The sequence below is a fragment of the Pempheris klunzingeri genome, chromosome 18 (assembly GCF_042242105.1).
Source record: "Pempheris klunzingeri isolate RE-2024b chromosome 18, fPemKlu1.hap1, whole genome shotgun sequence".
NCBI classification, from domain to species: domain Eukaryota; kingdom Metazoa; phylum Chordata; class Actinopteri; order Acropomatiformes; family Pempheridae; genus Pempheris; species Pempheris klunzingeri.
Window position 1 is genome coordinate 6,361,688 of NC_092029.1, and position 15,923 is coordinate 6,377,610.

The 15,923-nt window shown below is 43.2% G+C and overlaps 1 protein-coding gene across 1 annotated transcript in view; it reads right to left on the minus strand.

Moving 5' to 3' along the window:
- LOC139217865 (kelch-like protein 29) overlaps positions 1–15,923 on the minus strand; it is a 123,991-nt gene that overhangs the window by 21,623 nt on the left and 86,445 nt on the right. Inside the window, exons 9-10 of the mRNA XM_070849346.1 lie at positions 10,994–11,176; positions 8,257–8,437 (exon numbers count right to left, since the gene is read on the minus strand). Of these exons, the coding sequence (XP_070705447.1) occupies positions 8,257–8,437; positions 10,994–11,176 (364 nt within the window). The remainder of the gene's footprint in view (positions 1–8,256; positions 8,438–10,993; positions 11,177–15,923) is intronic.

Here is a 15,923-nt window from a genome sequence, read left to right on the forward strand (position 1 = left end):
CCCTAATACCATCCTAAGGCACACCTGCTGCTGCACGCCAATGTGTCTTTATAACTGTCATGCACACACGCACACACATGCTCTTTGCATCATCTTCCTCCATGTTTCCAACACCTCAGTGCCCCCTTAGAAGACAATGAAGAGGAGACACGGTCTTTGCTCGAGCACGTCAGACAGATTCAACATCACCGGCCTTGCAGGCCCCAAATACACCCATCATCTCCGGCCCACCTAATCAGCGCCGTGAGGAGACGGAGGGAGCAATGGGACAGAAGGTGCAGGAGAGGTTGGAGATTGTGGTTAAAAGAGGAAACTTGGGGGAAGGGTAGAGGGAGGTGAGCTGGAGAGTGAGAAATGGGAGAGAGATGTGATGATCTGCCTGATTTGGGCCCACACAATTTCTGCCCTGGAGCCTCAAAATCACGGAGAGACACTGCACCTCCAAGAGCTGGGAAATGACTGTGCATGAACATACAGTGCACAAAATAGGAGAAAAGGCTCCTGTCTGTCAACACCCTACATAAAAGCACACATTAATGAAGGCCTGTGTACGATGTGTTAGGCATAAATGGGTTGGTAGAATAGGTTATAAATGAACTACTCAGGTGGAGCGTGGTTGATATAATCATGCGATCATTAATGCTCCAAGGACTGTACCAGTGTGTGCTTTTTAGCTCCTTCACAAAAAATGAAGTACACTATGTTTCTAATGACCACTTTCAAATGCATGTTGTACAGCGGCTGAAAGGTAGCTATCAAGATCAGCAGGTCTCAAAAGTCAAAGTTTCAATCATAGCGAACATCAAATCTGCATTATCTTTGGCAAATGTTGCAGTAGTGTATTTAGGGCTGCAGCTACTTGGGTTGGGTGATATATTCTAATTTTCCGACCATCAGCCCAACAACCATTGCTTTCCACTGTATATGTGGAGGTAGGCAGAGAATGCGATCATGGAAGAGCTCGTTATGAAGAAAGAATGCAAAATGACTGCGTCTGAGATGGCATGCTATGTGCTACACACCCAATTTGTCTACTATCGTTCAACATACTTTTGTGTGAACACACAGTAGTAGGCCTATGTTCCTTTTCAGATGCAGAGTGTTCGGTGCGTAATCATCACCACCTGAGAGCATCCCTGCTGGTTGGAGACATACAACCGTGGAAATCAAAACAATGAATAGGAGGCAGCCTTTGTATTAAACGAGACGCTATCTGCAAGCCGGAGGAGCTAAATGCGGCTATTTGCCATGTTTGTAAATGTACAATGCACTTTACAGGTTAATTATTTACTGAGTGAAATGACAAAATGACAAATATCGCCCAAAATAAACCAACAGATGGACAAAGCCAATTGCTGATGTACCCAATATGCTACAAGTTATCTTCATTATCTATTAATCTGTGGGTTCATTTCAAAGACTAAACAATTGATTGTTTAGTCTATAATATGTCAATAAAAAAAATTAAAAATCACGATTACCTAGAGTGCAGTCTTCAAAGTGCTTGTTTAATCCCACTATCAGTCCACAGGCCAGATATATTCAATTTACAATGATAAAAAAAACAAAGAAAAGCAACTAATCCTCAGATTTGATGAGCTTGAACCAGGGTTTCATAGACAAATTTAATTACTGACAAAATTAAACAATTGATTTTCAAAATCATTGGTTGATTAATTGACTAATCATGTCAGCCCTGGTGCTAATTACGTGTTTAAGAGCAGAGTTATTTAAATAGTCTGCACTTCATTACCTCATGACTGTCATGTAGCAAATATGACTGCAGCCCTGATGTTCTCTGTGATAGATTACACAACTCAAACAGGTTGCAAGAGTTTGCCAATAGATTTTCATATTGTGGTGGAAAAATTGCACAAAATTGTTAGTTATAATTGTTGATATACTGGATTAGTAGTAAATTATAACATGCAAAGGAATAGAAGGACTGAGAGAGACATGGAGACAGAGACATGAGGAGTGAAAATCAGCATTGACATTTCAGAAAGAAGAAGGGGGAGATGAGGGTGTATGCGCGGGGGAGGGATGGTGGTTGGAGGGTGGTGCTAGCTGGGTTAGGGTTGGAGGCTGAACTGGTGCCTTGACAGCGCAGTAGGGGCCAGCGCTGTGAAGTTGGGTAATCCTGAGGAGCAGGGGATTAGCGCAGCAGGGGGGAACCGCCTCAACAGGGGGGCTCTGGGAGCCCGTTGTCCCCGACCACAGTGCCATGCTGCGGGGATATCGGGCCCTGTTGCCCCCCCCACCACCTCTTACCCCGCTCCAAATCTAGCTGCAGGCACTGTCTGACCTAGTACGTGGAAACAGATCCACACAGTAACACACATAGACATATAAAAGACATGCACAGCAGCTCATCACTTCATTATGTAGAGGGGCTGGAGGGGCTTGGAGAGAAGAGTGAGGGTGTCTTCACATGAACCCACTGGTTCCAGTGTGACTGATTGTGCTGGCCCACCTGGGGGCTGCTGCTTCTACACAATCCTCTCATCTTCTCCCATCGGCTCTGCGCTGTTAAACTCTTCTTGGCTCACTCCTCCTCTTTCTCCCTCCCTCTTTTTTGACTTCTTCGCTGCAGGGTATCGAACACCTGGGGCTGCAGAGCGGCAGGGCGCTCCACTGTTATTAGCATCATCGCCCTGATTATTATTTCCCCACTGTCTCCAAAAGAGAGTGCTGTTGGGCAGGGAGCTGAAATGGACAAAGAAGGACCTCCATCTCCAAGTCAAGTGAGAGAGTTGCTTACATACATGTATAGTGCGTGTGTGTGTGTGTTTAAAAGGCATCTGTATTCAGCGAGTAAAGGGAGTAAGATCTAGAGGTGGGCGGCATTATGTGTGAGCTCAGTATGTTTGAATAGGACTGGACTAACATGATCTCCTCTTTCTGGCTGCATGACAGCTTCTTTTAGCCAGCAGACAAAGGAGCAGATCCCTGTCAAAGCACGCTCATACAGGCAGCCAGGAGGCAAACCATGCCCACACCACAACTCAAAGAGCAGCTGTAGCCTCTTCCTTCTGTGAGTGCGACGTGGGGTCTCTCCCACCCCTGGTGTCCCACAGAAGAGGACCTTTCTCTGGGTGACTGGCAACCCAGCATGCACACCACCCATGGACATCAAGTACTTAAGGACTTGTCAGTTCATGGAGCAGCCCACAGAGGACTTCCACTGTGTGCAGTGTGAGGCATGATGAAACCTCCCCCTGGAATCTCCATCTCGCCGCGTCTTCTTGGTCATGGTCGACTTGATGAAATTTCCCAGGAGTCATTCTATGCTCCTCTGCAAGGTCTTCAAGGCATTAAGATTCACCTCCTGCGTCACACTGTGGCAACATTTTTGAAATGGCCCATTGTTCTGGCTGAAAATCTAATTCCACTTGATGGAAAAAGTAAAACTCAAGAACTAGATGGAGGAGGGTTGTGTTAAGAGAAGCATAAAGGCATTGGTTAAGTCTGAGCAAGGCTGACCACTCCAGAGGACATCAACAACCTTCACGGAGATGGAAAAACAGCAACAAACGAAAAGACTAGACGACAGAGAATACAGACGCCTAAATAACTAAACGCAGCACTAAAGTGCAGGGACGCTTATACAACAACAACAACAAATGTGCCAGTTAATGAACATGAAAAACAACACATGAACAATGGAGCTTTCTCCACTGATTTTACAGGCACATATTTATGCACAGCAATTTAAAAGGTCATTTTAGTTTGAAAAGCCCTAAAAAAGCCAGAGAACATGAACAAATTCCCTCCTCCAGACTTGTTACCCAAACAGCACAACATCCCCGATGAGAAAAGCTAGTTGCTGTACTCAGTGTCATGTTGCTAACAGTCTTCATGCAATATTAACTTGCAATAGAGCTTGGAGGATGCACAAACCTGTGCATAGTGTGCAATAAATAAAACAAAACCATCTGTGATTGACACATCATTAGACACCCATGAATTATTCAATATCTGCAATCATATTGGTTTGCCAAAGGATCAACATGCTGAGGAGCATGCAGGCCCAGGGTACCTGATTGCAAGTTAAAAGCCTACCGAACTCGACTGCTCCCATCCTTAAAAATCTGTCAGTCATTAGTGTAGCGAGTAGAGACAGGAATAAGCCCGCTCAGTCCTCTGAGTGTTGATTTGGACCTCCTGCTGTTCCCAAAGAAAGCCTGCATCCTACTAGCTTTGAGATGGCTCTGATTGAAGACATAATTGTGAATGTGGGTGAATTTCACGGTTAGGAGCGTGAAACCCTCAGTGAGATGGATGGAGAGATGGGGAGAGCGGGAGGCAGGAAGGACTGCAAATTAGGAGTCAGGGTGCTGTGAGCCAGAGCTGGAAGGTGAGAAACCTTGGCTGAGGCTGGCTGATGTATGCAGACACACAGGCAGACACACAAATAAACCCAAGTGTGTGCACAGAGGCATACACATGTACGTATGCTCAAGGAAGAATGACTACAGGAACACACAAGTGTGCACAGAAATGCACACAGTGCAAAAGATTGGCTGCGTGTGTAAACAATCTCCGCATCAATCACTCTATGAGCGGAGCAAATCAACTCTGGCTGTCGTACGGCTTCATGGCATTCCCCAGATACAATCCCCACCAGCCATCTGCATATCACACAAGGCAGCAATTCACATACACTGACTAACGATTTCTGAATGTTATTAGCTCTCAACATTACCACTGCACTTCAGACCCGTGCAGCTCTTCTTCCTTGAGCAGAGGCGACAAAAGAGGCTTGAGTAAGAGTTCCCTTATCTCCACTGGCCAGGGCTTAGTCTTGCTGTGGACTGGCTGCCTCCCTGTTGGAGTCTCTACTATCTTTAGAGTTTTGGCGGTGCAGTGGAGCCAACTGTGTCTCGAAGCAGAGCCACACCTGCCAAATCTGGTGGTTAGCTACAAAATGAAGGATCAACTCTTAATGGGGCTCATTTATCAAAGCAGACGTGAACAAATGCCTCCAGCAATGCCCTGAAAGTGATCTTGATTATCTGTAAAATAAGAGTTTTTTTTTCCCAGCCATGAGATTATGTAAAGATTTATATGAAAATTCATGATCTCCTTCAGTTAAAAAATAAAATATCAAGCTTCAAAAAAATGCTTTCAATAAATGCAGGAGCAAACTTCAGGCACTTGTGCGTAGGAGCTGGAACCATACCAAGGTTATCAAATAACCCTTTGAGTTGAATAGCTGTGCATATGAAAATGTAAAAACATCAAAAAGGTTGTGACTTGTGTAAGCGTCGAAACTCAAGACAAACATACATCAGTTTTCAGGTTTTATTTTCAAGCTAATCTAATTGTCTCATCGTGCTTTTGTGCTGGGTCGTGTTAATTTGAAGAATCAAATAAACTGTTGGAGTCTTATGTAATAAACTGCTTTTGTTAATCTGTCAAGCTCTTTCCCAAGCCGTTGAGATTGTATATGATTTGTAGCACCTGTCTTCTGAGTTGATTTAACAGACCAGCTGCCTGTTGTTCACAAATTTCCAGTAGTGTCACAAATCCTCTTTAAGCTTTGAAATGGCTCATTATGGCTTTGCAAAACAAACATGCATATTCAGGTGCAAAACTTGCCCTGGCACTGATTCTTTCAAAGTGCTTGAATGTTTAATCTTGGAATACATTACTATTAAGAACCCAGTCTATCAGATTCAAATTAATTCACTGGAGGGCATGGCAACAACACTTTCAAGCCTCACCAGTTTCAAAACCCATTCAAACCTGTATGGCATGAAACAAAAGATTCACATGAAAGTGATGTGCTTATTTCTGAACAGTGTCCACAAGTGGAATCTATGGCATTAAAGTAGCAGAAACTCAGCAAACTGACTCAGTAATATCCGTTATGCATCATATGTCTGTCTAAAGTTTAGTCAACATTGGCTAAGATGAGCTACTGGTCAGGCTGCAGCTGCAAAACCCTTGAGTGTGTTGAAGCTCGTAAGGGTGCATATTGGTGTCTTTGTTGTCACGATTCCTTAATTGCTTTACATTACAACTTAAGAAGTGATGTACGGCTGTTGTAATGAATACCATAATTTTAAAAGCATGTTTGAGGTAGACTGCTCTGTTTGTAGTAGTAAATTCACCACAAAACACTTGTTGTCAATTATGCATAACCCACCACATTAGTTTTGCTTCACAGACTCAAGAAAAGACGTACTTTCTCTCTAGAGGCGTATGGACTAATGTCTGAATGTCTAAACTGACTACAAGTGTATAACATGTTTCTTATTGAAAATGCAATGCAAACACTTCCCTCCTCCCAACCTAAACGTTTGGGTGAAGCATTTTTGCCGAGAATATTGGCAAAGAATATTTTCTGCAGGATGCAAAATATTTCCAATGTTTAGAGTGCCTTTTTTTTTTTTTTATTTAACAGCTCTTACCTTTTTCACATGAGATATAGTTCGCAGCTCACACTGCCAGCGTTTGGCAGTTGATTAATCAACAATTCATCAAGAAAGTCGATGGTAAATACATTCACAGCAGGTCAACACATCTTGTTAGAAAAACTGCAGACTATTCAAATAACACATTTTTAAATGGAAATGTGAACCAATTAATTATGCATTTGCAATTATTATCATACATAAGATATTTTGGAATTTCAGAAAAACTAATCAGCAGGCATACAAGTTAAATGAATGTCCTCTGTCTTTGCCCCCTCTAAAAGCACAAACTTCCATGTATCTAACAATTCTGTTTCCAGAGTCTTCAGACCACCTGACTCAAGACAAAATAAAAGCCTGGGTTGCTTAGAAACAAGCCCGTTGACTTTTCCGACAATTTGCCCAAACAGCTTGAGAGACCTGTTAGCTTTTAAATGATAAAGCCAGTGAATACGACCCTGACCTAGTGTTACAAATCGTTTGCTTCAGCCAGAGCACTGTGCATTTTCTTCCTAACTATTAACAGTTCAACTATTTTGTTCGGTGTGTGGGTTATTCCTCCCTAGCTGTTGCTGTTGCAACCTTTGAGAGTGCAACGCTAGGGCAGTAATAGCAGGCAGAGGAGGCCTCTGGCAGTTCTTGGAGAGAGGCAAAGTAGGTTAAAGTTTTACAGTATTGATAATTGAGTCCAGTTGCTGAGGGCTTCGGAGAAGCTTCATGGCTGCACCAAAACGCTCACAAGGGCGCAGACAGAGAAGCACAAACACATCACACGATGAAACGCTGATTTCTTTGGAGCCGTGAATGCCCTAGATGCACTGGTAGTTCTAAAATTAAGCAGCTCAGAGACAAAGGAATCAAATGCGATTCCATTATGGGGCAAATATTCCATCTACCCCCTGTCATAACGACACTGCATGGCAGCATTATGGGGAAATATCAAATTAGGCTGTTTCATTTGGAGGACTGTTGTGCATTGCGAACAGCTTTGGAGATCAATTGAGCTGCTAGGTAATGAGCGGCAGCGGCCTGCTCTAATATACTCAGTAATGTTCTTTTGATTGCTTTGGTTAATCTCGCTCTGCCGTGTAGGGGAGATAGCCCCCTCTCTACGCTGAAACTCACTCAAGCCCAGGTTAGAGCAAAAAATAAGAAATGGGGAGCAGCGTTACAAAAGTCAAGTGATATCAATCAGATGATTAAATCTGGACAATCCCTATTCATGTTTAATGCCACTAGGAATTCATTATGCGCCATGAGGACACTGTCTATGTCTGGTTTTATGCTGAAGAGTTCCAACAAAATAAGGAGAAAAGACCCAGCTGAATAGGCCACAGTGGATGACCTTCAAATGAAGTGTCGGTGATGTGTCGATGCTGAAGTGGATGGAATCAGACACAGTACACCACTCTGCTCTCTGAAAGCAAATCCTCTCACTCATGCACCACTCACAAACAAGTAAGAGGCGCTCTGTCGCTCCACAACAGCACTCGCAGCTGTGACCATTTAATATGCTCCGGCTCAGGCTCATTCCTCTGCACCTTTTGCTCTCACAGAAAATGCTAACAAACCTGTCCAACCACTTTTGCAATATGCTGCACCGCACTACTGCATGCCACACCATCTGCCACATTTCGCTGCGCAGTGTGAATATTTATTTGCTCAAACTGGATTGCTCAGCATCCACCTACTTTTGCAGAATTGTCCGCACAAGCTCTCGGAAATGGCTGTCAAATCAGGGTTAGAGCTGTGTGGGACTGTGTAGTCGCCAGCTGTGAGCCGCTGGACGTGTCTGTTGGTTGGAGACAGGCTGCTGTTAATGCTGCGTGACTCTTACCTCTCCACGTGGTCCAGGTTCCCTGATACGCCCAGTCCTCCAATGGTGTAGAGTTTGCCATCGTACACCAGGCTGTTGTGTCTGCAGCGAGCCACCGTCATCCGAGACACCAGATTCCAGTTGTCCAGCAGGGACATGTAGCACCATACATCAGCCACCATCACACCAGACTCTGTGCCACCTGGAATATACAGGGTAAGGGTCATTAAAGTGGGTACGTAGGGTGATCATAACACTGTTTCCACTGCAGGAACTTTCCCAGGGAGCCAGTAACCTCAAGGTGAGGTAGTAAATTTAGTATAAATGTAGCAGGATAGCTTCAAGCTTCTTTTTCTGCAACTTCCCAATGGTCCTGGAACCATGACGGCAGAGTATTTGGGGCTGACAAACACAGACACCGTCTCTGATTCAAATTTTCTACTGCTTCATTTGCAAAATAAAGAAGTACTGAGTGACTTTAGTATTTCGTAAAACACAAGAAAACTCATAAAGCACTTCGCAGATCATCTACTATTTTTTTCATTTTGGGTCTCCTTTTTCCATCTTTTTGTTCATTCACTACATCCACTCAGACATACAGTAAGAGTCATGTCACATTTAATACAAAGAACAACAGGACGACTGTGTTTCTGTGTACGTTGTAGCTCTTAAGTATCTGGAACTACTAGGTTGAAAAGAGCTATATGACTTATGGTATATAGCAGGGAGGTTGTGTATACATGCAAAAGCATCAAGTAGCAGAACAATGATTTAAATATTGAAACATACTTTTCGTTCTTCTATATTTCTTCTTTAAAACTAGTTTCCATCCAATACTAAAATCACCTTACATCACCTTACCTCTTACATCAGTTTGTTTTTCAGAACTTAAAAAAATAAAGTCACAGACTTGGACAACTATAACTGACTGAAAGTTGTTTGCCGCTGTGTTGACCAGTCAACCAGTCAACCATCAACACTGCACTTGTTTCAGCTCCCTTCAAAGCAGCCCTGTTAGGTGTGTAGTTTGACATGTAACACCAGCCGTGACTCAGTGACCCTGCTCCGAGCGTGAGGAAGGTTACAGACAGGAGCCTGTCGATTGGCTAGTTAGAACACCTCTGATTTCTCCACTGGCTGTCTGACTCCCAGCGGACACATGCAGACCTGTTCCAATGCCCAAACACAAATTTACATTTATATGAAAAGAGGGAGAGGAAAGGTACACGCAGGACAAATCCAGCAGCATTTCCACAGTGCAATGTCAAGGTCTGAGTACCGTGCAGGATTCTTGCACAAATGGACCGTGGAGGGAGAAATTCAGTCTACCTCTGGAGGAGCAACTTAAAGGTTTCTCATAGAGGGAGTCACGGAGTCACAGAGTGCACAGTGTGCCACTATGGAACAAAATAAACTGCAGAACACTGCAGCGACTGTAAAGCCAGACAGAGAAAAAAAGTCGAGTTAAAAAAAATGGTCCACAGAAGGTAAATAAGAGACATTCTATACAAAGAGGACTCTTCTGAAAAGAAAGACATTAAAGTTGTTTGCAGTCGTAGGCAGAGCCAAGTTTTCAAACAAACACAAGAGTAAGCTTAGAGGGCAGGCTCCCTTTTAAAACTTCAACTGTTCCACAAAGGTCACAAGGAGCTGGCGATGGCCTGGGTAGCTTCACTTTGCTGAATCATATCAGAAACTGTCCTCGCTAAGAGATCATAAATGTCAAGTGTGGAGACCTTTGTAAGGGCTCATTATGATGAAAGTGAGTTTACCACAAGAGGTCAGAAAAGAGACCAGAAATTCCGTGGTTTGCTTTTCTTCATCAAAAAGCATAATATTTAAACCTAAAAAATGCTTCAAACATTTTTCTGATGGTTAAAGGAAAAGATCACCACTTTATGTCAAGCCTGAACACTCTGGAGAATTCAGTTTTGTTATCATTATTGAACAAAGAGTCTACGGCTGGGTGAGGTGTTCTCAGATGAATGTTAATGTCAGCATGTTACTTGCAATGACATTGTTAACATTTTGATATTTAGTAGATATTGGGTTTTCCATGTTAGCATGCTAACATTTGCTATATAGCAAACACAAGTACAGCTCTTTCTTTCTTTCTATGCAGAAAAAGATTAAAAGTAACATTACAGATGTTAAAATGTGTAATTCAAGTTAGTTGGACTTAAATCTAGAGCATGTTCCTGTTCTGCAGCTAAGGCTGGTGTCATTAGTTTTGCCGCTGTTTAGACATATGAGGAAAATCAGTGCATTCCCAAAGTTATTATAAACCACCCTGTGAACATTTGTACCAAATTCCAGAGTAATTCAGCCAAAAGTTGTTGAGACATTTCACTAAAAACCATGAAAGTCAATTTCATGGTGCTTCTAGATGAAAAGTCAGGGGAACACCAATCAGTCAGTGGGCTTCATCCTCTGGGGACCATGAAAGTCTGTGCAAAATTGAATAGCAATCCTAGCGTGACACTATGGATGGCAATGTCAGTCTGAGTCTTTAAATTTAAAGACTCAATTTAGAGTTTACAGTATCTATGTGAATCAATTGCATGAGGATTTACTTAATTTGCATTTCAGTTTTTTTTTACTTTTGAAGTTGATATGAAATGTTTCTGGATGGAGGGATAACGTTTCACTTCTGCAGTATGATAAACTGTTGACACCTACTGTCCTCCTGCTCAGTGCACCTAAATGACCGAGACAGGAAAGCTACAATTGTGCTGCTGGAGTGGGCGATTTAGCTCACCTGACAGGTAGATGTTGTCTCCCGCCGATATGACACTGAAGAACTCTCGGTCGTAGAAGGGCAGGCTGGCCAGTGGGTACCACTTACTGTTCTGGGGGTTAAAACAGGTGACTGCTGTCAGGGAGCGCTGGTTCATCCCGATCGCCTGACGGCCTCCCACCAGAACTATCACCTCCGCTACACCTAGAGGACAAAGGAACAAGAGGAGGATGGAAGAGGATGATTGGAGTGGACAAAAGGAGGAAAGAGATGGGAGAAAGTAGGCCATCAGGGAAGGTTTCTAGCAGTGAATAAGGGCCAAGGTTGAGTTAAGGCCTCTTTGAGATGCAGTAACAAATAGGAATAATGTTTTGGGGCATGTTGCCTGGTGTTTTAGTATTAATATGTGGCTTTCAAGAGCAAGGTGAAGATTTTTATACATTTAATTATGACTCCATTAAAAAAAAAAGGCTTTTGAACTTTTTCATTTTCAGGCAGAACCTTGATAGGCTGCGTGAAAGTCGACTAAGACATCCAGCCATAGATTCTGCTGTGAATTCAGCAGGCCTTGGCTGTCGCTGAGTCAATAAGCTTGTTGGGAAATGCAAAACGAAATGCAAAATAGAAAAGTTTCCTCTTGGTCAAAGGAAACTACTGAGTTAAATGGGAAAGTATAACTCAATTACCAAGACTGATGGGGCTGCCATTTGTTTGGTTGCCGCCCAGCTCTCTCCCTTCCTACAAATAACACAAGCACTATGCTAACCTACACACTCACTTGTCCCCACACTCAGAGTGCAACATACACTGTTTGGCCATGGCATAAGAGAATCGCTAAATCAATGGCTGAGAATCAATTTGTGTACATTTGTACGTGGAGAGGTGTCTAGTATTATAAACACACACATGTGCTGAAGACCTTGTTTGATTAAGAAGATACTTGAAACACATTCAGCACTCATCCCTACATCAGTGCTCACCCGATCTCTGCTCTCAGACACACATGCACACACACACACACACACACACACACACACACACGGAGCTGCTGGATAAAGACACCAGTGATCCAAAACACACAAACAGGTTGGCAGGCTGCCACATGCGTGTCTCAGGTCCTCTCAGACTTCAGCAGCAGGCTCCAGTGAACAGGCAAGACGACGAGCCGCCAGACAGAAATGAGCTGTGTGTTTGTGAGCAGCAGGCAGGCGGGCAGAGGGAGGCGAGCCAGAGAGGCAGAGGAGGGCGATAAGGAGAGATAGAGACAGTGTTAGAAGAAAGAGAGGAATAAAAAAACAGAGGGAAGGCTAATCTTCATACACTCCAAACCAAGGCTAACCACTGGTTCATCTGCTTGGATCGATACTTTTCCACACAGACACTCTCCTGACAAGCACATCCTTAGGCGGCTGTATTTCCCTTCTGCTTCCTTCTGTTAAAAAACTATCCCCTTATATTTTTCTTATAAGCTTCTTTTTTTCTCTCAAAGCTGGTAAAACAGAGAGCTTTTCTCTAGGAAGAGGAAAAGGGGTAAAAGAGGAGAAAGATACAGAAACTACAATGGGTTTTGCTCAGGCTGAGCAAACAGACAGAGCAGTAAGCACTGCCTCAGACATATCGTGGACATACAGCTTAGACTTAGTGGACAGCTTAAAGCTGGCTGGCCCTTTTCCTCTGTGAGATTTTAAGAATGTGTTCCTCTGCGTAGGATGAAAAAGAAAGTGATGGCTCAAGGAGAAATTGTGACAGTGTCACTGCGAAGACGAAGGTCTGGTACATGAGCTAAAAAAAGGACAATCATGAGAAAATGCAGAGGGTGTAGGAGTCGTGCACACTCCCGCCCTTTCTGGCAGCGTGTAAAAGACCTGTGCGAATTTGGAGCGATGCTAAAAAAGATTTAAGTTGAATTCGTTCCCATCATGGGCCTGTTTTCACAGCTTCATGGCATTACGCCCCAGACTGCAAGCCTCAAACGGCCTTCAAGACCTCCAACAGACCTTGGATACACAGCTAATAAATGGGAGTGTAGTTTTATAGGACAGTCGCAGCTATAGCGGCTGTTCTTTGAAAAAAAATTAAGTGAAAACAGGCTCTTTGTCTTCCCTCTCACGAGCCTCCGACCGTACCTTCACACACACATTAATTATATTGACTTTGTTCTGCTATTGTTCTTCCTCGTGATTAGTTTGCTGCTATTGCTGTACATGTTTGTACTCCATTTCTCTTTATCACATGCCATTTTTCAACTTCATTGGATTTTAAAAGTTTGACTTTTTTCTATGCCTTTATAGGATTACATTTTTCATCTCTTTTCATCTCCTTTTCCTTCATCCTATTAGCTGTTTCAGTTTGTTGATATTGACTGCCTCAATTAACTTGGCAAAGTTTCTGTGTCTATGTCTGAGCCAATTTGGGATTTTCTTTTTTCCATGTGCACATCAATCAATGTTCTACTGTTGAAAGTTTTAATATCTGTGAAAGGTTCATATTGTTCAAGATAAAACACCAAATTCATTTCCATCTTAAAACATGGTTGAGGATGTACAAATACTAAATTTCCTGATGTTGCAGGTTTGTTGGATTTTTTTTTATACTTTAGTCCGACAATGAAAATATAAAACTACTGACTAAAAAATCTTTTGTTGTTGTTCTACATAGAATTTCTCCTCCACCGAACCAACTTGAACCGCCACAGTGTCTAATTAGGCCAACTTAAGCAATTCCACATGCTGCTTCAACGTGCCAAATTGTCTGTGCACATGCAGGTCTTTATTATCACCTAGTGCACATGTGCGGGGTTGTTCTCAGCACTTTCCGCTTGGCCAGACACGTCAGGGAGAGTCCACATCTGGGTGTTGAGGCTGCTGCGCGGCTCTGACCCCTGAAGCCCTGAACACATTCACAAGCTAACACAACCCAACACCGGCCTGTCAGAACGCAACAAAACAGGAGAGCGGCATCGCTGACGGGGAGTCACGGCATCGGATCAGATGGTTGCGTGGGTGTGTGTATGTGTGCATATGTGTGAGTTTTTTCCCAGAAAACGAAGCCTCACAGGGATGGCTGTCAGTCAGTTGGAGGTTTGATGGGAGTTGGGTAGAGGGATGAAGGGATGGGGGATCGAAGGATGGAGACGGGCGGCCGGGGATGAAGGGATAACCAGGTCTTGACAGTTCATGTTTGTTTTTTTTTTTCCTGACGGACTTTATACCCATGGCAGTTTGGGGAGAAAATCTCTCCTTGTAACTGACCTTTTGTTATATTTTTAACCTTTCTGTATTCAAGAAAATCCAACTGAGCACAATTTTTGAGCAATATTCTGCTTCAAAGAAACATCTATAAACAAATACATACATTCTTAGACACAACAGTTTTCTACTTTTAGCTACTACGGTTAAACTTTATTTGATAGAAGTGATGTATTTATTCTCTATCTACGTAACTAAAAATTACATGGCAAGTTGAGAAATCATCAACTCCAACTGACATCCATTTGAAATAAAAAGAAGCTAACACGATGCAGGCTACAGAAATAAAGCTGCATTTTGAGCGATTGGAAATTCGTGGTAGTTGGGCGATTGTTCTGAGGGTTTAAAGCTTTAAGAAATGGTCAAACAGAACACAAGTTAGCAGAGAGAGAGGAGAACTGTAAAGCAGCTTGGCAGTGTGCATAAGCATAAACTGAGACTACAATGGTAACATCTGGACAGAGCCCAGTATTAAATCTCTCAGAAGGAGGTTGTAAAGGTAAACCCACCAAAAAGTGTGTGATCTGAGGAATGGACAGGCTTGTGTGTGAGACTGAATCTCAAATTAGAGTTGATGCCCACCCACAGAGCGTGACGTGCACACACACACACACACACACACACACACACACACAAAAACAATCCCTGACAGTTTCTGCACATTACTTCCACCCAACTCCACTTCAACTAAACGAAACCTATCTGTGACAGGAGCATGCCGCCCATGTTTTACCCCCTGCTGAAACAAGCTGGATCCTCACTATGGACACACACACACACACACACACACGGACGGACGTACAGTCACTCCAGGATAAGAGAGGTTGATGGAAAGATGAAGACAGAATGGAAAGATTCTGTCGTATCCTCTTCCCTGCTGCCACACTGGGTTTTTATCTCACCTTGTTATGCGCTTCCTTGCTCTCTGCCCCATGCTGTGACCCTGCTTTCCTTATTCCTCTTCTTTTTTACCCTGCGGCTAACATCTCCCTCTTTCTCTATCTCTCTGTCTTTCCAAACCCATGAGAGACTTTATCGCTCTCCCTCTTTCTCTGTAAACCCCCAGGAGTCTTTGCTCTTTCTCCCAGTATATCCTCCATTTCATCCTCCTTCACTGCACCCTGTTCTTTTACCCCGTGCACCTTTTACCTGTGCTTTGGCTGGTTGCGACCTTACTTCGCTGCAGGCACAGTCAAAGGGACATTGTGAGGTTGGGTTGGGTTGGCTGCACAGACATATACACTGACACCTAGTAGTTACACAGCAAGGTTGAAGGTGTCTTGCTCAAATGCATGTCATGTGCAAGAATTGTCCTCCCCGTGGAGGGTTTCCTTTTCTACTACAACAAATGCCAGCTCCAGAATGAATTCTTGATCTTGGAAATGTCACCTCAAGGTACATTAAGTAACTGCTGTGGAGCCTTCAATCATATCACATAACCTTGTTCATCACTCAATCATCACTGTTTTAATGGTCAAAAATTCACTTTAAAGCTCAACTTCTGCTTTCTTAAAGAAGTTCAAAATAAAGTAATTGTTACCGTCTACAATTTCCATGACAACTCAATCTGATCATGTGATATGACTGAAAGAGCTACAGTACCTACATGGATCTTGATACTGAAAAATCTAAGACACTGTATGTAAAGTAGAGGTAGGAACTGCAGTGATTTAACTGTTGACTTGAGTAGACTTGGCACTGTC